Source organism: Colias eurytheme, chromosome 7, assembly GCF_061535395.1.
Source record: "Colias eurytheme isolate Ceu_HAF_F1 chromosome 7, ilColEury1 Martin Lab GWU primary, whole genome shotgun sequence".
Lineage (NCBI taxonomy): Eukaryota > Metazoa > Arthropoda > Insecta > Lepidoptera > Pieridae > Colias > Colias eurytheme.
The window spans coordinates 8,819,863-8,845,925 of record NC_142986.1 but is presented as its reverse complement, the minus strand read 5'-3'; the positions used below and the strand labels follow the sequence as shown (position 1 = coordinate 8,845,925).

The 26,063-nt window shown below is 33.8% G+C and overlaps 1 protein-coding gene across 1 annotated transcript in view; it reads left to right on the top strand.

Moving 5' to 3' along the window:
* Positions 1-26,063, top strand: part of DAAM (disheveled-associated activator of morphogenesis-like protein) — a 74,655-nt gene that overhangs the window by 23,725 nt on the left and 24,867 nt on the right. Inside the window, exons 3-4 of the mRNA XM_090103618.1 lie at positions 1,443-1,598; positions 19,671-19,799. Coding sequence (XP_089959744.1) covers positions 1,443-1,598; positions 19,671-19,799 — 285 coding nt within the window. The remainder of the gene's footprint in view (positions 1-1,442; positions 1,599-19,670; positions 19,800-26,063) is intronic.

Here is a 26,063-nt window from a genome sequence, read left to right as displayed (position 1 = left end):
GGATAATTTTGAAAATATTATTTAAATTTAAATTATGCAATATATTAAATATGCTGTCAATGTTTTCAACCTTTTCGAACTCGAAATTATGCAAAATAAAAATGTTTTTTGTTTTTTTATGACCTTCTAACCGGCTCATCTTAATGCATCGATGACTCCATATTAACTAAAATTGAAAAAGGAAGAAATAACTACTAATCCGTGACAAGCGAGCGACTGTGTCAAATGCCTAGCTCAGGTCGTTTACATGCAAATTGCACAAAAACCTGCAAATCGATTCGATCGATAAGATTTTATAACCTTGATACTTTAGATTTATAAAATTTAGAAATACTATACCAATCTTAATAATAATTTATTGCGGACTTGAAATAATTTATGCAAATTATCGTCATAGCACTTACTTAAACTAGGTACTGACTTTACAGTCAATGGCGATGCTATATCTTATATGGAACAAATGTATCATTGTAATTATTACTTCGATTTAATGGTGAATTGAATTGAGTGAAAGTGTAATAAAAATTTATGATCCTCTTTCGAGGCATGATATGCATTAATTGTAATAGCAAATGATGTTATTGTTTCCATCTATAGGCAGAAACATGACCTAAATATGTGAACACTTTAATCGAGAAATAAATCAAGATGGTGTGTGGTGTTTTATGTTTGAATAGAAAAAAGAAAACAATGAAGTGATAACAATTGAAATCAACAGAGCTGCAAATTGTATATTTGTGTGGGAAAATAATGTCATTGAACTAAGCTAATATTTAAGTTTCATCTTTATAATCCTCGAATTATTGCGTATTGTTCCTTGTAATTGTAATACCAGGGAAGTATACATTACAAGGTTTTTTGCTCCGCTCAAGTTTCGCAGTGCATATATTTATTATCTGTCATGTTATTTTGGACGGACTATTACTATTCGATTTACAAGGTGTCTGAATAATTTAATACTTGGTTAACAGCGTAGCGGAAGTATAATTGAACAGGAATAAAAACGGAATGAAATATTATCACCGATGCTGATCTTGTGCAAGGATGTGATAAGATATTTTCATATGCATGATGCATGAATCATCTGTTATTCTTTGACTTATGTATTTTTATTTTGTTAAAGAAGTTATATAATGTTAATAATTATTAGTTATATGATCATAGTAATCGAGAATATCATATTATGATTAGGTACGTAGCACGTACATCTGTCTACCTTAAGAGATTATATTGTGATGACTTCAATAGCTTCTTTTCTGGTCTACTGACTTTCTGATCCCAACAGAAATGGTGAAATCAAATTTGCAATTATTTCCGTAATTGGCGAATATATCAATTGTGAAATAGTATGTTCAAACTCTTCAGTGATGACTGTTTTAGTGAGCCCTCCTTTGAAAAGAGAAGTAGTATGTAGAAACTAATGTCTATACAATTTGTTGCAGGGTCTCCCATCTTGGTCCCGCGGGCTGGAGGCGGCAGAGGCGGCGCGCGCGCGCCTCGTGCGCTGGGCGTGCGGCGAGCCAGCGGCGGAGCCCGAGCCGCGCAAGAAGATGCCGCACGCGATGCGCCGGCGGTGGCCGATGTGCCCGTGCTTGCAGGTAACTAGTGGTTCATATGATTTTATGAAGTAAGATGTATAACGTCTTCATACAAAATCTTAAATATACCTAACAAAATCTTAATAGACCTGGTTTTAGCCCAGACCTAGCCATGGTTTTACGTACCTATTATGGTTTAACGTAAAGAGGGGTAAACTTGTCCTTATCTATTATCCTTGCCTATGGTTTAACGTTAAATATTTTGAAGTGAAAACTTCTTTAGCGGCGTTGAGCACTTTTTCTGTAATGGGTATAAAATCTTAAACTCGCGTCAGGACACGTGACCTGATCGAAAAAGCGTAAGACGGATACCATTCCAAAATATCAAACATGCTGAACGTTAATAATCAAGTTTTCACTTCTGCCGGCACTCCCGGAGTGCAACCCGTCTTTTTATTTATAATGACACCTACGTAGACCATGGTTATAATACGATTTAGACTAGTAGTTAGTCCGTGTTTTGTTATGAGACGGATAGTTTGGTCCTTTTCATGTCGAGTCAAATAGCACTGTGAAGTATCTATGGTAAACAGTATGTACGATTACCTAATCGTACAGACAATACATGTTCCCGGAATGCAATGGACAATAAGACCAAAACTGGATACATTCACAATATTCTAAATTAGATGATGATGCAAAATCCAAGTACAAAACTTAACTTGTTTCTAAAAAAATATAAAAAATATCACCTGAGGTGTCAAGGATAGGTACTTTTAATATTTGAATATTTAATACTATGTATTTACCACTAGATTTCCGCCCGCGGCTTCGCCCGCGTTTTCAAAGGAAAACCCGCATAGTTCCCGTTCCCGTGGGATTTCCGGGATAAGACCTATCCTATGTGTTAATCCAAGTTACCCTCTATATGTGTGATAAATTTCATTGTAATCGGTTCAGTAGTTTTTACGTGAAACAAACATCCATACATCCATACATCCATACATCCATACATCCTTACAAACTTTCGCCTTTATAATATATATTTACCATTTAATACGGCTTTAGTGATAACATGATGCAAATAAAATATTAATTTGAACTGGTTGCATTCGCTTCTGAACACGAGAATTAATTTTCATTTGACATTTTAAGAGCTTTCGTTATTTCTTCATTTGAATTTTATTTCGCTATTTATAAATATAAATGTTATTCTGTTAATGGATGATTTATATCCAGTAGATGAGTGAATTTCTTAAGCTATTTGATTACAGTTGCGTGTTTTCATTACTTAATTCTTAATAATTATCGTTGATATTTAAAGATTAATAATTAATAATATGTAATGTGACAGCTTATAGCAATTCTGACGTTTTAAATAATTTTAAGAAGACACATGTATATAATATCATGGTAGTGAAGTTTATTGCTTAATTTGGTAGATGAATTGGACGTAAATATTATGTTGCGCAGGAGTTTCTCACGACATTTCATTGAACTCTATTAAATTTCGTCCGGTAATAAATTAGACTGAAGATTTTATATATCATTATTATTGTAATAATTATAATCAGAATTAGTACTTATTAGAAACTAGCGGTCCGCCCCGGCTTCGCCCGTGGTACATATTTAAGTTTTCTCTACATAAAAACCATCCTCGTACTTCAAGGAATATAATAAAAAAAGAATTATCGAAATCGTATTAGAAATGAGGCACAGGGTTTAAGTAATAACAATTTTCTAGGTGATAAGGTAAAGCAATATCCAGGAAATAGAAACGATACAGAGCGTTTTTAATAAAATTTTCAGTTATAAATATAGTTATAGGACACACATTTTCTCGTTATTATTAATTATATTTATGCATGTAATTCTTTGCTTATAGGTTACCGATTACATAGTGAAAATTGGTCACGATATAATCGAGATTGTTACATAAAATGGGGGATTCCACTCGTAGCAAACTATCACTTATAATACCACAAGAGCTTCAAAATTATCGGGTATTTTCCGATAGGTTCGTTGCAAACAAATGAAGGAGTCAAGTTTTTAGTCAAGGTTAAAAAATCACGAGCGCGAAGCGCGAGTGATTTTTCCTGCAAAACTTGACGACTATATTTGTTTGCAAGGATCTTTGAGGGAAATGCCAGATAGTTTTGAAGCTCGTGTGGTATTCGGGAGATTATTTTTCCGTCCCAAATGTCGGCCAATAATTTCACAATTGAATTGAACCTGTCAGTTTGACGTCAACGACCAGAGAAAATTTTCAAAAAATTATCAGTATAATACCATGTAGGTTGTACCACGTGACGTCAAATGGTGCAATTCTATTGGTCGATATTTGGGTCGGAAAAATAATCATAATAAATCATTAGCTGGTATGTGGCTTTTTATAAATAAACAAGATATTTATCTCAGGTAAACGTAAATCACGCACTCGATAAACCTTTTTATACGCAATTAATTAATTAATTGAGATTATCAGTTCGAATTTCGATTTGTGTGTGGCAGGACATTCCGTCTGTGTTTCTGAGATTGTGCTTAAAATTAAAATTTTTTTTTTTTTTTTTTTGCCCGCCTTGGATTTGAACTCTGGTTTCGCGGATCGAAGGCCCGACGGTTGCGACTTCGAGCTATCTATGCTAAGAGACTTTGCGCGAAACAAGTGAACGTATTTAGCTCTGTACGACGTTCTATTGTCGCCTGTGCTTACAACCTTCGGCATGAATTGCAAACGTTGTAGCGACTTAGTGTCTGATGGAGCATTTTGTTCGAGCTGCCGTTCCACATATCACTTTCATTGTGCTAGTTTAACAGAAATCGGCTGGCGTAGGCTACGAAAGACAGAGTGCGTGGTGTTGTCCGGAGTGTAGAAATTTAGCTGCATCTGGTGAAGTCGCCAAGTCCTGCGAAGAACCTTCTTCATATCAGTTATCTTTAAATCGAATTGAGGAAATGCTCTCGACTCTTTCTTCGTTGCCTGATAAGGTCGAAAAATTAAGAAATGATCTTAATGACTTAACGAGCAAAATTAATCCCAATGTCATTGAGGATATGTATAAAAGAATCGAAGATATTGACATTAAGTTATCCTTAGTAGACAGATTGAACGAAGATATCCAGAGGTTGAAATCGCAAGTTAAGGGATTCGAGGGACGGTTGCATAAGTATGAGGTGGATTTAGTTAAGAGTCATGATATGATAAAAAACCTTCAAACGACTGTTACATCCCTCGAACGTGAATCCAAGCGTACTGAACAAAAAAGTAGATTTTTGAATGTGGAAATAGTTGGAATACCGGAAGAATCAAGCGAGAATCTACTTCAAGTCTTTTTTCGTTTGGCATCAGCTATTAATTGTGATCTTAATAAGGAGGACATTGAATTCATTACTCGCGTTCAGTCATTCAGAGAGAAGAGGGACTCCCCACGTAAAATTGTCGCCAAATTAAGGGATAAACTCACTAAAGATACTTTGATAAGCAATTTCAAGAAGTGTAATAAAACTAAGAGTATTATGTCGCATGACCTTGGTTTTACCGGTACCGCAACGAAGATCTTTATTAACGAACACCTCACCGTGGCAAATAAAATGTTATTAAATACTTGTAAGAAACGTGCCAAGGAGATGAATATTAAGTTTGTATGGATTAAAAACTGTACCATATACATACGCGCAAACGAGAAGGCTCCAGCCAAAGCTATATCTTCCGAAGATGATTTAAAAAATTTTTTAGATTCCAAATTGTAGTAAATTTCTGTTTGTTTATGTTTAAATTTTTCTCTTTAAAACTTATCCTATATAACACATATTCACAGCGTAACACAAATCTACACTCAAATTTACACATAAAAATTAATCATGCATATATTTATATACCTAATAGATTTAAAAATAATTTTATATTCCAAATTATAGAAATTTTTTATTTGTTATTGTTTGAAATTTACACGTTAAAACTTACCCCATATTACACGTATTCACAGTTTTATACAAATCCACACTCATTTTTACACATAATAACTAGTCATAAATCTCATACATATTTATTTTATCGTCCTAATTTTACTCCAGTTATTAATATTAAAGTGCTGTTCGATTTATTAATAATTACTAATAATTCCATAATTTTGCATAACCATATTTACTTCCGATCTTTAAAAGGTTTATCTCCCCCGATTTACACTGTTCGTTTGCAATGGACATTGAACTTGACGACATTTTTTAGAACTGCCCGCGGGTTTTTTGATATTTTTTGTAACGACCTTGTATTTCTTTGTCGTGAATATTTAAATAGTTATTATTCGTTTAGTACATTAAAAACCGTGTTTGTTAACAATATGTTTTGGATTACCGAGTTATATGCTTCTATTGTAATGGAAATTATAGTTTATCAACTTATTCTTATAGTTTCATTAATATTGTTTTTTATTTTTTATTGCATAGCTTTTGTTAATTTCATTCTTTTTCAATGGCTTCCAGAAGTAAGGATATAAGTATTTATTATCAAAACACTCGCGGCTTACGTACGAAATTACCGGAGTTGCATAGAAACATTTTGTCGAACAATTATGATTTAATTATTATCACAGAAAGTTGGTTATGCGATGGAATTTTAGACTCGGAGATTTGCGATTCGCGTTACGAGGTTTTTAGATGCGATAGGAAACACAATAGGAAAGGCGGTGGCGTATTAATCTGCATTAAAAAATTTACAATGCTCTCATCACTCAAAATGTTCAATGTGGTAATGTAGAAAGTGTTTGGCTGTCAATGTCGGGTGATATGTTCGAAGATAAGGTGGATTTCCACATTATTGCCGCTTACCTGCCTCCTTCTTCAGATCTGCCTAATCTCTTAAGGTCTTTCAGTTCTGCGTTGCTTTCGATTCATGACAATTATCCCAATAATAATTATTTAATCATTGGTGATTTTAATTTACCCTTTATTTCTTGGGTGGATAAATTTAACTACAGCATTAACAATTATTGCAATTCGGATCTTTTAGAAGCCAGTTTGGGTTTTTTAAATATAACTAATTTAATGGGTATGGGTCAGTTTAACCATACACCAAACTTTTGTGGAAATATTTTGGATCTAGTTTTCTCTAATTTAAGTATCAACTGTCAGGACATTACTTCTAATTTCTTAGTCAATATGGATAGATTTCATACACCTCTATTAATTACAATTTACGACATTAATAATAAGCCATTACGACCACAGTTTGGTAAAGTAAAAAAGTTTTTTAAAGCGGATTACGATGCTATCAACTTAGAATTAAGTAAATTTAAGTGGGATGAAATTTTAAACTCTGGATCAGTTGATGATGCTACCAATAATTTTTATGGTATTATAAGGTCATTAATAGATAAATATGTGCCTTCTGTTCGTATTTCTTCGCGTCGGCGTTATCCAAAATGGTACACTCCGGCTTTGATTAATATCATAAAAGAAAAATATAAATTTCACTGTAAATGGAAAAAATATAAGAATCCTAGCGATTATTCAACCTTTTCACTACTCAGAGCTAGATTAAAAGAATTAAAAGTAGAAGTTCACTCAAATTATCTTTTACGATGTCAAAATTCTATTAAATCTTCTCCTAAGGAATTTTGGACGTATATCAATAATAAACGTAGGAATTCTAGCTATCCATGTTGTATGTCTTATCGTGGACATATGTTAAGTAAGGGTAAAGATATGTGCTCGGCATTTAGCGATTTCTTTCAATCTGTTTTTCGATCAGACGATTCTGCTGATCTTGTAAATCCTATTAAGGAGTCAAATGTAGCCGACTGTTTATGTTCAATCTTTCTTACCGATAAGGATCTAAAAGCATTATTCAGAGAGCTTGATAGTCGGAAGGGTGCTGGGTCCGATGGTTTACCTGCAATCTTTGTCAAAAACTGTCAGTCTGGTTTAGTAATACCCTTACGATTACTCTTCCAGCGTTCTTTAAACGAAGGAGTCTTCCCTAAATGCTGGAAGGAAGCTTTAATCATACCCATACACAAAAAAGGATCTAAAAATGAAATAACGAATTATAGAGGTATATCTTTACTTAATATATTCGCGAAAATGTTAGAGAAAGTTGTACATAAACACTTATATAGCTCAACGATTAATTGCATCCCTTCCAACCAACATGGCTTTGTTAAGTCGCGTAATGTCACTACGAATTTATTAGAATTAACACAATTTGTGAATAGTAGCATGAATGAAAGAGCGCAGGTCGACGTGCTTTATACTGATTTTGAGAAGGCTTTCGACAGAGTCAGTTACAATATATTAATTCGCAAGCTTTACGCGGTTGGCATCAGAGGGAATCTCCTCAGGTGGTTGGAGTCGTATATTCGAAATCGTAGTCAGTCTGTTATCCTGGGAGGCTATAGATCTGACTTTGTTGATGTTACTTCCGGAGTCCCCCAAGGATCGCACCTCGGTCCCTTATTGTATAATATTTATTTATTTGATATTGATACTTGTTTTAAAAATTCAAAATTTCTGCTTTATGCTGATGACAAGAAAATTTTTAGAAAAATCACGACCCCTCAGGATTGCCTCTTACTTCAGGACGATCTCAATAGGCTTACCGATTATTATAAATTAAATAAAATATCAGTAAACATAAATAAATGCCAAAAAATAACTTTTTCTCGAAATAAGGCTACTAAAATTATACGTTTTGACTATAAAATTAGCAACGAAATTATTCCATCCGTTACGTCAGTAAGGGACCTAGGTGTGATCCTCGACGACAAACTTAGTTACCGCATGCACATTGAATTTATTTCTCAAAAAGCCTATAAAAATTTAGGATTTGTTTTGAGACAAGCTGAACCCTTTAATGATTTGGCATGTTTGAAAGTTCTGTACTATGCTTATGTACGCAGTATTCTTGAGTTCGCTAGCGTCATCTGGCGACCTAGCTATAAATGCCATATAATAAAATTGGAAAAGATTCAAAAGGTATTTGTAAATAAAATGAACTATAAAAATAAACAATATGACTTGACCTATTCACAAGCTTGTTCTCACTATAAAATAAATACCTTAGAGGATCGTAGAGACGTAATCGACCTTATGCTATTGTATGATATTGTCAATAATAACTTTGATTTTCCTGTTGCTTTAGAATACTTACAGTATCGTGTGCCATCACAACGTACTCGTCATACGCCTCTCTTTAGTGTGCCAGCAGCCTCTACTAATTATCTCAAACATTCAACCTTTCTGAGACTTCCGAATAATTATAATAATAAATTCTCCTCGGCTGATCCCTTTCAATTATCTCGCACGAAGTTTAAAAAAGTAATACTACAGCTTATTGACCAAAATTGTAATGAAAATCACTAATAACACACACACATGCACACACACACACACACACACACATACACATACACTTCACTTTCACTCACACATACATAATGTTACCTTTATACCTACTTAATTGTAATATAGGATTTGTTTATTATTAGTACTGTATCTTTTATGTTTTCTTTTTTGCTCACACACTGTATCGTATTGTTATTGGTGTACCTTGTAATTGGCGTATAGTATTGTATAATGTTCTATTTAATTTATGTTTAGCTGTAAGGTACCTTTTAGAAATAAATAAATAAATAAATAAATAAATTACGACCGGTTTTGATGCACTGTCTAGTACTTTTTCTATTTTGCTGCTTAGTTCAAGTTACGCACTATAAATGGTTGCAATTATTATCATAAACTGGTAGAGTAGAAGCCATCACTACATAGTATAAAACAAAGTCGCTTTCCCTGTCCCTATGTCCCTATGTCCCTATGTCCCTTTGTACGCTTAAATCTTTAAACTACGCAACGGATTTTGATGCGGTTTTTTTTAATAGATAGAGTGATTCAAGAGGAAGGTTTATATGTATAATAACATCCATTAAATAGTGGAGAAGTACTGTTATTTTTGAGGTTTCTAATGTGATGTCGTAAAAAATTACATTTTTTCCGCTTACATTGCAAACGCAGGCTGAACCCTACGAGTTTTATCAAAATAATGTACTAAGTATTATACACATTGAAAAGGTTTACAGAAAAGTCCGCGATGGTATATGTCTATCTCTTATGGATAACCCACAATAACTTTTTTTTGTCATTTACTTTTTACGACAAATAATGGCTAATTTTCGATGCGATTTTAACCAATACAGCATTAATCCTTAACCAATTAAATACCTTGAATACATTGTTCATTTAATATAGATCTATATGGCCCTTTACACCGTATGATTTAAGTGAATATTTTCGAAGATATTACAGATTTAAAAATTGCGGGACGTAGCGTTTGCGGCGGTACCGGTCGGCCGCCCAGCTATCTATTTTATACCCGTGCGAAGCCGCTATGTTTTTATAAACAACGTTCACAGTTTTTCTGTAGTGTATTTAGTATCAGCATTGCACCCGTGCGAAGCCGGGGCGGGTCGCTAGTAGTATATAAATTGTATTTTCGTGAAAGTTCATCGGTTTTAACGAAAATGGCAAGGGCTAAGCTAATGGTGGCAAAATTCAATAAAAATATTTACTTACCTTCTCACTAATGCTCTATTCATTATGAACAGGACGGTACTAAAAGGAGGCGTTTAACCCTCAAGTTGGAAAACTAGGCTGAAGAAGATGATTTGTCTATGTGTGTGTACATATTATATTATGATGCGTATGTGCGTGTGTCCTATTTATTCAATAATTAATACATTGCGATTATATCGAATGCTCGTGTGCATAGCGTGACGTGTCGCATGGCCCAGTGGTCGCGTCATTTGACACGCCGTGTCGCGTGTCAGCTGACGGGTCGCGGGTTCGATGCGCGTGCCACTTTCACCAGACGTGCGTGTTAGTTGGTTATTGTAAGGATATCATGTATTATAATTGATTTGGTTGTAGATTTTAAGTATGATGTGTATGCAACATTAGGGAGGTATCGTTAAAAGTTTGTATTTCTCTAGTTTTAAATCGATAAAGGAATAATACAATTGGAAATTGAATGATATTAAGAATAAGCCAGCAGCCTTTTGTGTCATGTTAAAAATTAGTAGAAAAAGAAAATATTTATACTATCTAGCTTTTCATAGAAAAAAATGCCTCATATTAATTGTGTCTTAAAAAATGGTATTTTTTAACCATTGTTGTAAGCGTTAAAGTAAACTCAAGAGTCTGCCACATTCTGACCTCTCCAGCACTATTTAGTTTGACATGCAATTGTGTCTACGAGGGCACGTAAAATGTGTGCTTTTGAAGCGTTTCATGATTTCACAGTTCAATTAGTAGCAAGGGATTGCGTGGAGTCGGCTGAAAGGCTGCAATTAAAATACGTACAGTACGTATTTTGAGGGTACTTCGCATGTGTCACGGGCGCAGTGTGAGAAATTGTTGCGTCTAGACACGCTTATTAACGCTTCGAATAATTGTAGGTATAATACCGTATATGTAGTTTGTGAAGACTGGGTGATGTGATGATATGAAAGTATGACAGATTGTTCGAAAGGATCGTGTGTTGATACTTTTTCTAATAAGCTGTTCAGCTGCAGTCGGTAAAGTCAACAATCAGTTTCTAGAGATATTGATACATATGATAAGACATAAAATTAATATTGATAGTAAAATTATATAATATTTTAATAATATTCAAGGATTATTCAAATTTGCATTCTGCCCTTTTCACAGAACGATTTTTTTAGAGATTTCCGCATGCGCAATCATACGATTTACCAACAGCAATAAATCTTTACAAAAATATGAAATATGAAGCTTAAGTATGTGGACCCTTGAATATTAAATACATTGTTAAATATTCAAAACGTTTACGTAATATTATATGATCGAAACTAACGCTCTCACCTGAAGACTTCGTGTTATTAGCGTTAAATGAAGCAGTTTAGAGATGATATGGTTTGTGGATATCTCACATATTAATTGATATCGCGTGCGTGTAACTATTATGCAGCTCATTCGAGTGATGCGCCTGTAATGGTAGCTTGGCGTGATCTGGATTTATGTGGGACTAGTCCGTTAACCGTTTATCTATACTTAATATCTTAATATATATAAATCTCGTGTCACAATGTTTGTCCTCAATGGACTCCTAAACCACTTAACCGATTATAATAAAATTCGCACACCATGTGCAGTTCGATTCAACTTGAGAGATAGGATAGTTTAAACATGTAGATACCACGGGCGAAGCCGGGGCGGACCACTAGTTAATATGCTGAAGAGTTTGTTTTTTTGAACGCGCTAATCTCAGTAACTACTGGTCTGATTTGAAAAATTCTTTCGGTGTTAGATAGCCCATTTATCGAGGAAGGATAAGGCTATATATCATCACGCTGACCAACAGGAGCGGAGCCCAGCTAGTATCTAATATATTGTTAACTTTGAGAAATAAAATTGCAGCGTCTTTAAATAGGAACATTACCTATTGGTAGCTATAATAGAGTGAGTAGAATAGGCTTCAATCTTATTATGGCGCTTTCATTCTTCTTCCATAATTAACATGGGAAAGAATTGGAGTACATTAATATTTTATCTTCTGGTTTATAATGGAAAGTCGGGGATGTCGGTCAAGTGTAGTGTCGGCGTGATGTATCGAGATGGCACCTGCGCACGCGGCGATGCGTGCACGGTTTTAATGTTTCAACTTTATTACACTTTGTATTGATGTACGGTAATTTGGTTAGCGTATTGCATGTAAGGTCTTGTCTTTGGTGTAAATTCTGGTCATAAGTCGTACAATTTCAAATTTGTTATGAATGTTGTGTTGTATTTTTGAAATGTTTTTGGGTTAATTGTCATACTGGCGTATTAATAACCCTTTATACATTTTAATGATGTGTACATGTAGGATATAATATGAGATTTATAATAGCATCATTGCTTTTCTATAATACGAAACGATGGACAATTTCCTTGAAATAATTCACTATAAATCTTCCTCTATCATAGCGTAATTTTCTCTTCGCTTCATCGTCATATCCTACAAACATTACTATTATAGGAGTACTTCATTCAATCGTATTGTATTTATATCACACAATGCTGGGTTATTGTGGCCATCAATCACATGTAGGAGCGTTAATAAAGATCAAGTGTCGTTCGGTGGCAATGAGGTCAGTTGAAACGTGAGATAGGTCAGTGTGGGTGGTCGCGATTGTAGGGCCTGTTGAGGGCAAGACTGTGTTGAATACGTTTGATTTTATGTGTGCAAGTTGTAGTACTCTGTAAGGACAGTTACAGAGGTGTAGATGCGTCGCCTACTGGATTAGAATTGGGATATGAAATAGGCTCGTTCCACGACGAGTATAATATGGTGAACTTCACATAAGAGAAACAAAAAAAAATAACAGAAGAAACAGAACAGCAACATTTCTTGCTTTCCAGTAGGCGAGATCGTAGTCAAGCGCTTCCCTATTGTACAATAAAAAAATAACGTCTTGTAGGTAGTGTCGCCATATAAACGAGTTGAACATTCGGATGCATGTATTAAGGTCACAAGGTCAGAAAGGATGATATTACTAACTGAATGATAGTAGCTACTATATGTAGTTACGCGTTAGGAATCTTCCGGCTTTCTGATTCATTCTACGTCATACGCTTGGTTGGATAATGGATTATCTTCCTGGCTTACATTATTATATATTGGTGCTATATTGTAAACGATTCTTTCTAGATTCATATGCACTTCTAAAGTATATAATATACAGACTTATTTATAAGTGCGATTTTACCTTACGCAATGGTAACATTTATATTTATTTTATATGGAGTATCAGCGTACAATGTAGTTTATTAGAATTAATGGATTGAATGGAAATGAATGCTATTGTTCGATTGGAGATACATAAATAAACCGAGCCGTTGATCTTGGCATTTTTGTACGCCAGTTGTGAAACGACGGCTTGTTGCAATATTTTCAATTATGTGAGAGAATTTAGTATGATATTTAATATTTCAAATTTTAGAAACAGATTGAAAGAAAAATTCTACATTTAAGGTCAATTTAGAGTGTCTAATTTTAAATGAAGTCCTTGTTAGAAATTTTATAAAGACTTCCGTTGTATTCTTATCTAGCTGCGCATTCTTAACAATAACACATGTGTCCTTTTAAACTGTCAATCGTTTAACCTGATAAAGGGTAATTAGTAATTAGTCGGTGGACGTCTGGCTCGGGCTGCGGTCGGTCCGGAGTCGTGACGGTGTCGTGCCTTGTTCCTTGTGTGTTGTTTTAATATTTATATTATTGGCTTACTGTGAGGCCCAGTGTCTGTGTCTATAATGTTTTCGAGGAAGAGTAAACGTAAGAAGACGCATAGGAGTTCGTTGGTTAAAGTGAGTGTTACTTTGGGATCAATAGACAAATGCTATTCCGAACTTACTATTCAAAATGTTTAGGTGATTCTGCCGTCTATGATTCAAAGCTTTTGGAGAAGCTACTATAATGTTTATAGCAGTATTTGTTTCCAATGTGGGAAAGTGATGGCGCTAGACGAAGAAGACCTATATAGAAGTGTCATTATTCCACACTGGAAATAATATCGCTTTAAGACTAATGGAACGGGGGCAGGTCGTCACGATAGCTTGTTTGATTGATGTTTACATGTAATGGCTGGTTCACACTTTGATTAGTGCGAGTGCAGGTGATTAGTGCGAGTGCAGGACAATGGTGAAATTCGCGACGCTACACACTACGCTAAACACTAAACACTAAACACTCCTGTCCAGACGTGTTTAGGCAGGCACACTGCGAGTGAGGGGGAAGGGAGGGCGCGCGGGACGTGGCTACTCGCAGTCCACTCGCAAAAAAATAGAACACGCTTCTATTCACTTTACTACACAGCCTACTAAACACTCGCACTAAACAGTCGCTGTCCACACGTAGTACTACTCATCACCTGCACTCGCACTAATCAAAGTGTGAACCAGCCATAATGAATATAATAATCATCCCGCAGAGAGTGCTATAGACCAGGCAGCTATTATTGTATATTCCTTTGTTTATTATTATGATGATTGCAATTCCACTCTATTACGCCAGGACTCAGACAATATCAGGATCTGTAATAGACGTTTCATTTAAAATCCTTTCTCTTTTGCCTCAGTTAACTTTAATCATGTTCATTCTAACAATTAAATGGTGCGCTTTCACAAGCTTGTATAATTAGATGAGCTTGTAGCCGCGCCCTTTGAAGTTAAATGCATTATTTGATTAAACGAACGCATTTCCTGGTAGTATTTTATAATGAACACGCGAGAACATGATTATTTACGTCCTGATGATTTACACGTCTCTCGGGAAAAGTGTTGGCCAGCTGTTGGATTTCTTTATTGTCATGTTTCTTGATATTGTTAGGTTAAACGGTTGGTGGAGTTTGGATCTGATTATAAGTATAGTCATATTTTATGCCTTTATGAAAGAAAAATAGAGAATCAAACTCAAACTCAAACATTTATTTATTCAATTAGACTTCTTTTAGAAGCACTTTCGAATCGTCATTACATATTTTTAACATTTACCACTTCTTTACAATCAAAGCTACAATATCATCATCAAGCCAAACGTACGTTTCGAGCATAAGAACAACATGTTATATGGAAAAGTTCCTTATCATGGATCCGTTAGTTAACTTTTGTATAATAATTGGTATTTGGTGCATACAAATTATTGACCTAATTGATTAGTTCAGTACTTACAGTTATGCTATAATTAATTGCTCACGTTTTAATTGAATTTCTCTTGTTAAATAGATCTCATTGATGAATTCTTGAATATTGATTCATTCCACTTAGATTTCTATCGCTTGGCCGATATCCACACCGTTTAATACACTAGGGCTGTCAGAAATAATAACAACTTTGAAGTATATTCAAGGTAAACTTAATGATCAACTGAACATTTCTATTTATAGCAATGTTTATTGTTGTCCTTAAAATCCCAATTAATATACGATTCTAAATAACGAAAACACAGAATGGTAACAATCCACTAATTTTCCTCTTGCAGATATTATGTTCAAGTCCCTAATAAAATATTTGTTAAACAAATAAATCATGTACCTACACGTGTTCATGTCACAAACTAAATATAATGGAGTGAATATAAATAAATTTGTATAGGACGGGAGCTCGGGACATTCGTGGTGTAGTCATCGACAAAAATACTACGGACCCAGTTTAGGGATCGTGGCGTTAGGGCTGGTACAAATGTGTTTTTCAAGTATGGGTGTGATTTATTGGTATGAGTAATAGTGTAAATTGTTGATGGTTCTGTTTTAGTGGAGTTTAGTATTTTCTGTACTTTGAGAATAGAAAAATCGTCATTCAATGTGATTGTTAATCGTTAATCGTTTAACGTTAGGAAATTGTATACAAACACCAAGAAGAGATAAGACTTGATTAAATGACCACCTTAATTTTTACCACCTACTATAGATACAGATTCTTGTGCATGAATCACACTCATTTATTGATAAATACCTACACAGCTAAACATAACGACGGCGCAGCGACCGTGTTATCTCTAAAAGCCAAAGCTACTATCCTCATATTCGTTTATTGTTACAACGTTTTACATACTAATATCTATTTGTATTATTTCATTTATTATGTCACGTGTAGTCCATGAACCTGACACTGTTTGCATTTCATCAGCTATTTGTTTATAACTATACACATTATTATTATGTGCTATCTGAACGTCATTGTTGTGAATCACTTGGAAAGTTTAAGGTGCAATATCTTGATTCAATATTTGTTACAATTATCTGTTTGTCGTGTTCTTGTTTTTGTATGCGTTGAATAATGTTATATGTTTCAATATAACTGTGTTATCGTTTCGCTCTGATAGTTTAAATCAATTAAATGCAATATGAATTTCGTACATAATGATATTGACAAATGTATTCGAATATTTTGGTATAAATTGTCACGATTTTTTTTACACTTTCATATATTCTGCATTACGAAAACTCACCCAGGTTAACCGCTTTGAAAAAAAAGCAATAATTTGCACGTAAGAAGTTTTCATGTATACTCGAAAATTTAAATACATTTTTCTCTGTATTGGCATCCCTACATGCGCAACGGCAATGCGCCGTCGGCGACAGTTCACAGAAATGCATCGCAGGCGCCGCACAAGTTCAGCCATGACTCATGAGTCATCGTTTATAGTCTTTTTATTGGCGAGAGTAATACGCCATTATTTAATTAGTAATTATTGTTCTTTAATGGGACGATAAATCGCCATTGTGTTGTGATAGGTCAGGGTTGCTCTGAATTTGTTTTAGGACAATGATTAGTAAGAGGTTTATTATTATATTATCTGGTAAAAGCAAGTTTTAGCCTAGGGTCGTAACGTAGTTTCGATTTGTACTAATATAGATTTCATACTTACTTACTTACTGGAGTGGCGCAGGGACCCAAAGTGAGTCTTGGCCTCCGACAATAAGAGCCTCCATTTTACTCTATCCTGCGCCATCTCTTGCCAGTTTTCGATTTGGAGGGTGCGCAGGTCTTTGGCGATTTCGTCTTTCCAGCGGTACCTAGGACGGCCAACCGGACGGCGTCCAGATGGCCGTCCCAGGTACGCTCGTTTCGCTGCTCGATCTTCCCCCATTCTTTCTACATGGCCGAGCCATCGGAGTCTTTGCGATTTAATCTCACCGATTATATTTGGCTCAGCCATTAGGTCTTCAAGTTCCAGGTTTTTCCTCCTCCTCCAAATTCCTTCTTCTGTTAACACTGGCCCAAACATCTTCCTCAAGATCTTCCTCTCAGTGACTAGGAGCTTGCCTTCTTCTTTTTGTGTTAGTGTCCATGTCTCACAGCCGTACATTAATATAGGTCTTAATATGGTTTTATAGATTAAGATTTTCGTTCGTCTGCTGAGGATCTTCGACACCAGTATTTTATGTAAGGCTGCACTGCAGCGGAGGGTATTTTGTACTCTTATATCAATTTCCTCTCTTATATCAATCTCCTCAGGAAATTGATAGGAGGAAATTGAATATAGATTTCATATGAAAAATTATTTCTTTTGAATTCATCCGAAGATATTATGATTTGTAAAATGTGTGCATAGGCATATGCCGTTCTAGTGTGAAGTTTTTGCTAAAACAATGGAGCTTTAAATAATCACCTAAACATAGAGTAACTGACTTTTATTGAATGTGGATCTTAAATCTACCTGTCTAGTTAAATCAATCAGAAAGTTCAATCAATAATTGCTTTACAAAAATGTCTTCTAGCAATCCAATCTTGTTGCTCGATAATTGTACAAATAATTGTTGGAAGGAATCCTGTTCGTAGTCCGATACCACTGTGATAGCTTTTCTCAATAATCACACATTATTTATACTGTTTATTTCTATTGCTAGGTATGTTTATTAAGGCTAATAATTGTGATGGCTCACCTTGTTTGGATTGAAATATTACAGGAGCTTATAACTAAAATAATCATCAAAATATTCGATAGCTTTCATATAAAAAATTCGAAAGCTTTACAAAGCTTTAAATATTGCATTATTTTCACAAAGCTCTAAGTATATATATGTATTAGTAAATTAAAATATGTGCTTTGCATCCAACTGTACGAATCAAGAAACATGATTGAACAATGCTACGAATTGAGAGATCTTTTTTATAAGTCGGTTAATGTAAACATACGACAAGAACAAAGTAAATTAATTAAAACGTAAAACACGGTAAACCTTACATACTAAGCGGTCGCCATTCAATTTAAATGTCCTTTCCATCCTTCCGCGATTCCTTATTGAGACAACTTGTCAGTGCCTTTTGTGGATGTTTTTTTTATAAGTAGTATAGCATCGGTTTAAGGGAATTTCTATGATAGTGTATATTGCACGCCTCATAAGCGAAGCGTTGAGGTGGGTACTACTGTCACTTCGCGCAAAACATCTGATTTTTTTATTTTATTGGTGGGCAGGTTGATGAGGATATTATGACAGTTGATAATAGTTTTAAATTATCTGTGGTAGGTACAGTTAGTAAATCAGTAGTTGATAATGGCAAAGTTAAACAATTCCACCAACAGGAAGGAAGGATTAACACATATAATATTTTAATGAACTTTTGAACGAAAGAATTTAAGTGACATTACAAAATATTTTATTGATTTTTACACGACTATACTCATTATATTATTAAGAAAAATATTTTTTTTAAGAACGTGAACCAGTTATAAAGGTGTAATACAGATTTATCTAACAAATAAATTGGTTAGTTAATGAAATTATCAACTCATTTCCATTTTATAGTTTCAGTTGTCTTATAAATTACCGCTGACTCTAGTGTATGGTTGGCATTTTGAATGTTTAGTTGGAATCGTGATATTTCAAAGCTAATCTGTATAATAAACCAGATTTCAATTACTAACCGGAACTTGGGTTCATTGTACAAAAGGGCTTTTTTAACTGTAGAGTTGTTATAAAATCAAATTAAAAAAAATATTAAATAAATAGTTTACTGGGTAAGAAATTCCCTTATTCCTATTTGTTCAAGACCGTCTTTATTGTATGAGTGATTGTTGGGAAATATTTTCATTGAGATTAATTATGGTTTCGCCGTCTCGATATTTTTTACTATCTTTCATTTTGCTTCTTTGGACGTCGTTGTCCTTATAAGGCTGGATATTGCATCGTATGACTCATCTACACAATGGTATCGTCTTTTTTCTCTTTATAAGGTACCACGTAATTAATATATTACCACAGTATTACCTAGGAAATAATATTGTAATACTGTGATATTACAGTGTAGTTTTGAAGAACGTTAAACTATAAGTACAAGTATTTGTTTTTAAATAAGTGAAATATTTTTACTCTAGAACTTAAAACCTAGAATGATAAATAGACATAGATTGCATAGTTTGATCATACAATGCAGTGACTTTTAATAGTTCTGCAGCTTTGTCATACTAAAAGTTATATATTGTACATCAATGTTCTGCACACCTAATTTAGGCCTCGGCAGCCAATTTCCATTGGAACTAGCCATTATAGCTTACAAGACGTATATGTACAAATATAAGTGCACCATTTTTTTTTAATCCACACGCAAGTGTTATAATCTACCATTTTGTTCCAGAACGATGAGCCTCCCGAGATCACATACTGCGTGGTGGGAGGGGAGGGGGGTCTCGCACTACAAGCGGTCACCCCCACCCACCCGATGCCGTCGCAAGATGAGCTCGACGCCAAGTTTGCTGAGCTGGTGGTATGTACCGTTTCTACTTAACGTAACTTTTGGTGTATAGGGCAGGCATTTATTTATACAACTTTACTAGTGGTTCGCTAAGCAGTTTCTACAGAGAAGAATCGACAAGAAACTCCATAGTTTAAAATCATGAACGAACAACAAATACTTATAATAGGTCTAAAAATGCACGCTACATATAGGTAAAGGTTCTCGTTGATAAGTGGCGTGTCTATTGTCTAATTTAAATAACTTTGATTTCTCAGTAAGCTGCCTTTATAAAAAATCTTACAATATTGAAACTAAACAATGCTTTATTTTATCTACATGTTGTTTGATGTTTCCAGCATCATACATTTGTAAAATTAGTAGATGCTAAATTGTTCTACATAGGAATAATCTAGTTATTCACCCTATGTCCGATTTAATAATTTAGCTTTAAGCCTGTGATAATTGTATCTCATAATATTTAATTTTCAATTAGGGCCGATTTTTCAATGCTTGGATAAAACTTATCCGTCCAATAAAGTATTACACGATAATGTTAAAATGTCACGTAAACTGTCAATACTGTGTAATTAGAATACGTTTTTAAAATGGTAGTTTTATACATTATTCGACGAATAAGTTTTATCCAAGCATTGAAAAATCGGCCCTTAATGACTTATCTACGTAAATAAGGATTGAATAAAATGTCAGTTTCGTGACTTTCAGTTATATCTTCAATTGAATGACTGAAAGTAATTGATCGTTAACCTTCTGCAGAGGTTTATGAGTAGCGTTTAGTTACACGTCTTGCCCTATACAATATATTAGGGTGTATATTATTATTATTGAGTATTGTTACTTTATTTGATTGAAATCTAAGCTCTTCAGAGCTTGTTTTGAGAGCGAAATTTATCAGATGTTTTAATTTATTAGGCCTTTGGTATATTATTATATATATTAGATATTATTTTGTTTTATGGTATCTATTTACTATGTACTAACTATGTAATTTCTCATCGTGTATAATAATCACATTACTTAATTTTGATATGAAATATGTTTTTGAAGTAAAACTTCTTAAGGCGCGACTAGGGAGTAACTCAGATTTTTTTTCTGACGGAAGTAACGCTTACTATAGTCTTTGTAGTTTCCGCCATTTAAAAATAATAATTCTGATTGGTTGTAAGTAAATGTCATATACTACACGCTTCTTGACTTATACGCCAGCTAGTGGCAAATATCATAATCAATTAGGATTATTTATTTTCAAATTTTCAAACGGATCAATTGTGAATAACAAAGTGAATGAAAAATTCAACAGTTTTAATTTAAACATTATTTTAAATTGCAAAATTTTTTGAAAATCTCTAAATATACTTGTTTATTTATTACTTTTAAAATAAAAATAAACATGTTGCGGATTATAATCAATCTATTTTAAATATTGCTGAAGACAAAGTAGTATCCATAGCAACAGATATGTATATAGGTTGTCATTCAGTTGAAAAAGAAGCATATGTAGGTACGCCAACAATTTCATAAAATGTTAGTTATTGATACAGGAGGATCGCCTTATGAAATCATATTAGTTCTTAACAAATTTTACATTATTACAACCAATATTGATGTATCTGATGGCTTAGCCAACGGTTGTGTTGGAAAGTTAGTGTATATTGAACGTGATGACAGTGATAACATCATACGCTTATGGCTTGAGTTTCCTGGTAAGATAGGAGAGAAAATTAGGAAAAAAGCTGCCCATCATATTCAAACTCTAAACATTAGTAGAACAGCAGTCCCAATTTTACGAAGATCGTCATCTGTACCAATGAATAGAAATAAGACAATATTTGCAAAGAGAAATCACTTTCCATTAGTATCTGCTTGTGCGCTTACAATACATAAGTCTCAAGGTGGTACTTTTGATCAAATCGTTTATGAATACAATAAAAGTCACAGTCAGCAGCTGTTATATGTAGCATTATCACGAGTAACTGATATAAATGGATTGTTCATTGTCTCAAACACCGATGACAACAAATTTTATCATGGAAGAAAGCGTCCAGGGGGAATAGTTGATTTACAGTGTGAATTTGAAAGACTTTCAAATTCTCGCCTAATAACACAACAGGAAGAATTATATAACCTTGTAAATGAGAGTAACATTACACTATTTTCCTTCAACTGCCAAAGTTTACGTGCTCATGTTTCTGATCTGAATGATAAAGTATTAAAAAGGTCCACATTGCTGTTATTTTCCGAAACTTGGATGAAAAATGACGAACAAATTCTTATTGAAAATTTTTATTGCGTTACCCAATACAAACGACCCAACTCAACTGCTGGTGGAGTAGCTGTATATCATTCATCTACAGATACACTGAACAATGTAACACCAATTCAAAATATTTCACCAACTATATTATCACAAATTTCCGATGAGGTTTCACAAATTGGTGACATCGCCTTGGTTCGATGTGTTAATACGAATGACCAACCTGTGATTATCGTTGTTATTTATATTTCTACAAATACTAGCCTGACAAATATCATAAAATTTATTCATCAGCAATTACTTCAGTTCATAATTGAAGGTTCTCGACTTTCATCATGAATTACCGATGATTCTAACTGGAGATTTTAATGTTAATTTTCGCTCTCAGGAATCTCAGCCGTTAATTGATTTTTTAGAAGAAAAATTTGATTTATCTATGAATAATTCTCGACTTCATTCAACAACGCGTTTCGGTACAACGATAGATGCTGTATTTTCAAGAAAAGTAGCAAATTTAGAGAGTAAAATTTATGTTTCACATTATAGTTACCACAAACCTATAATTTCGTACGTAAGAAGTTATGATGACATTCAATTACCTGTTTCGAATGAATAATATAAATATAATTAAATTATAATATAATATTTATTTATTTAAGTTAATATTTAATCATTTCAGTGATATATGTCGTCAACGCCAAAGAAGTTTTACTTCAATCGCGCGTAAAGGTTACACGCACACACTTTTTTTTTAATGTAAATTGAGAACAGATTTATATATTTATTCTCTCAATAGCGATAATTCGATGGCACTTTAACTAAATTAAGATCTGCCTTTATCATATTTACATTAAATTATATTTTATCGCCGCCCTCATTGCAATTAAGTTGTTCGCACGTAAAACTCGTATTTTATATGGTACCATTTGTCGATATAATTGACTCGTTAATGGATTTTCATCGTTTCTCAAGAACACCTGCGCGTGCGCCGAGTGAACTTTCCTTTGCGTATCAAGTGGGTTATGATCTTATCATTAATTTCACGTACTATTTTGGGAGTTATAGAAGATTTTGAAGTGATAAGCTTGAACTTGCGGTTTTGTTCTGATTCCCCGGGATGACCTATAATTTTTTTATTGTGGTTTTATCCGGGCATTATTTATCACGAAATAAACTTTCAGGCAATTTTCTACATGTTACGATCGAGTGTAGAAACGCCTTCACGTTGATTGATTTATTTTCTTCGATATTATATTAGTTATTTTTTCAGGTAGGTAAGCATATAGGTAATATTGGAATGATTAGCATCACAGTTTACTTATAAGATTGTTTATAGACGACGATATTTTACAGCAAGCGATATAGATACAAGGAAAATAGGAGGTATTTAATAAGTAATCGAATTCGTATCTATGATCAAAATGAATAATAAAGAATAGAAAGGTCGAAATACATTTGAAGTTATTACACCTGTGATTGAAAGTTAAATAGATATCATACAATAGATATTATTTAAAGAACGCAGTCGAAAGTAAATGATTATTGTATTTATATTGAACTTTCTATACAATTATAATATATTAATAATTAAATTTTATAGCATTTCTTCTAAAGTTCATTACCTACTTTAAAACACTCAGTTTTATAGAGTGCATCTTTTACTCGAATAAACCATCAACGCTTAATTAAAATTAGGGCCGATTTTTCAATGCTTGGTTAAAACTTATTCGTCGAATAACGTATTAAATTACCATTTATGAAAGAATTCTAATTGCCCGTATTTGACAGTTTACAGGTGACATTTTAATATTATCGTGTAATTCTTTATTGGACGGGTAAGCTTTATCCAAGGATTGAAAAATCGGCCCTCTCGAATAAACCATCAACACTTAATTCAAATTAGATACTTACATATATTTGCAAGAATGTAAATTAAACCAAGCTATAAATTAATTACAAATGCATAATCGCACATTCAGTTCCTCATTCCAAGACAATATCCGATGTGAATCTAACAATGATTTATGTAATACCAATATACACAATATATTATTTTCATTACGTGTTACTTTCTCCTATGACAGATTACTCGATCGCGTGTCGGACGGACCGCTGGTTTTATAGCCTACGTGACGTGTACGACACGATTTTGCTATCGGAACAGGATAAATCGTGAATGGAGCCATCTCATATAATTATCTTATCGGTTATATAACAGGGTCGGGTTTTATAACAATAACATAGGCATTGCTTTAATGTTAAGAGCTGTTGTTGAATTTAATGGCTATAATAGACTGTTATGTGACAAACTTCTGTAGTAAACTGTCTTGTACGTCGTATTGATATCTACGAACCAGTTGAATACTTACACAAATTTTTGCAAGGTAGGTAGGTACCTGTGTGTGATGACATTGTATTTCCATATATGCGTAAATCAGTACATAATATGTCTACAAAAAGTTACCGCTCTTATGGCCGACTTTGATATTGGTGTGAATTCCCATCAGGGGTACGCCTGTAGCGGTCGGACTCTGCTTCCCTATTACGAAATTAAATTGTGTGTAATATCTAAAATATGAAATAATGTGACGGTTATTGATGTTCCGATAAAGTTATAAATAAAGATTTAGTTTGTGGAAATCGTGTCGTATGTCGTAGACGTAACTTTGAGATCGAGTGTTGTAAATAGGTTTTGCAATAAAGTAGCGGATGCCACTCGGCTTGAGCATTTGATAGGATTACGTGCGTCGCGACTGCTTCTCAAGGGGTCACCTTTTGAACTCTGTACGCGAAGGTTCTTGTATAAAGCATACGATTTTTCTTATAAATGATTATCGTATAGGATGAAACCTAATTGAATCATTATGGTCACCCAAAATCTATATTATAATGTCTAACGATTGAAAAGGTCACGCATAATTTATATAATCGATTTATTAAGTAATCTTGATGATATGACATCATTAGTAAATTTATATGAATAGTCTGAGATTTGCGAGTTCTTGTGATTGCATTTTACAATCACACCGAAGTCACCAATTGCCTGCCTGCTGCCCTCTTATTGACTGATGCTAAAAGCTTTGCTTAAAAAGTTTATTCGTTCTGTTCTTGATAAGCATATATTAATTAAAGATGCTTTCAAGGGCTCACAAACGCAGCAGTACCTTCCAAGTACACCAGTCAATCACCAGACGCCAAAACTTTCACCAGCTCAGATGGTGACGTTGATTGGCAGTGGTACAATCGAGATTAATGATTTCTCTTAATGAATGCGTGGTACGAAAGTTTGTGGTTATATGATGGTTGGATAAAGGGAAGCGGATGGTTATGTGATTGTTGACGGAATCTGGGTAGACTTTAGTAAGCATTTAATTAACTCTTTAGTAACTTTCAAATTAACCGTTATTATCGTAAATTAAGAGTAGACATAATCAATGAAACTAAAACTATTATAATCTGTTGAACCATTCTTGAGTTATAAGTTTCCTCTAACTAACCCAGCTTTCTGATACCTACATATAGACAATAATAGGTTTTGTACTACGATATGGATACAAACTTTTGCATCATTAACATTTCGTTATGCAAACCATGGCAAAAATCTATAAGATAAATTAAAGAAACATTATGTAATCAACTCATGTGTAAAATCATACATTCATATAATTTTAATAACATTATAGAAAACTATGAAGACCAAGCAAGAACTAATTCCACTTATAGGCGTTCACAAAAACACATAACTTATCATATTTGTAATTAACCGACTTCAAAAAAAGGAGGAGGTTATCAATTCGGCCGGTATGTTGTTTTTTTTTTTTTATGTATGTACACCGATTACTCCGTGGTTTCTGAACCGATTTACGTGATTCTTTTTTTGTTCGATGCGGGATGGTGTCGAATTGGTCCCATAAAAATTTTATTCGGATAGGCCCAGTAGTTTTTATTTTATGAGCATTTTTGTCTGTATTTGTAAATGTTGCAAGTGCAAGTTTGAAGTCGGTTGTTTTTAACGCAGTTAT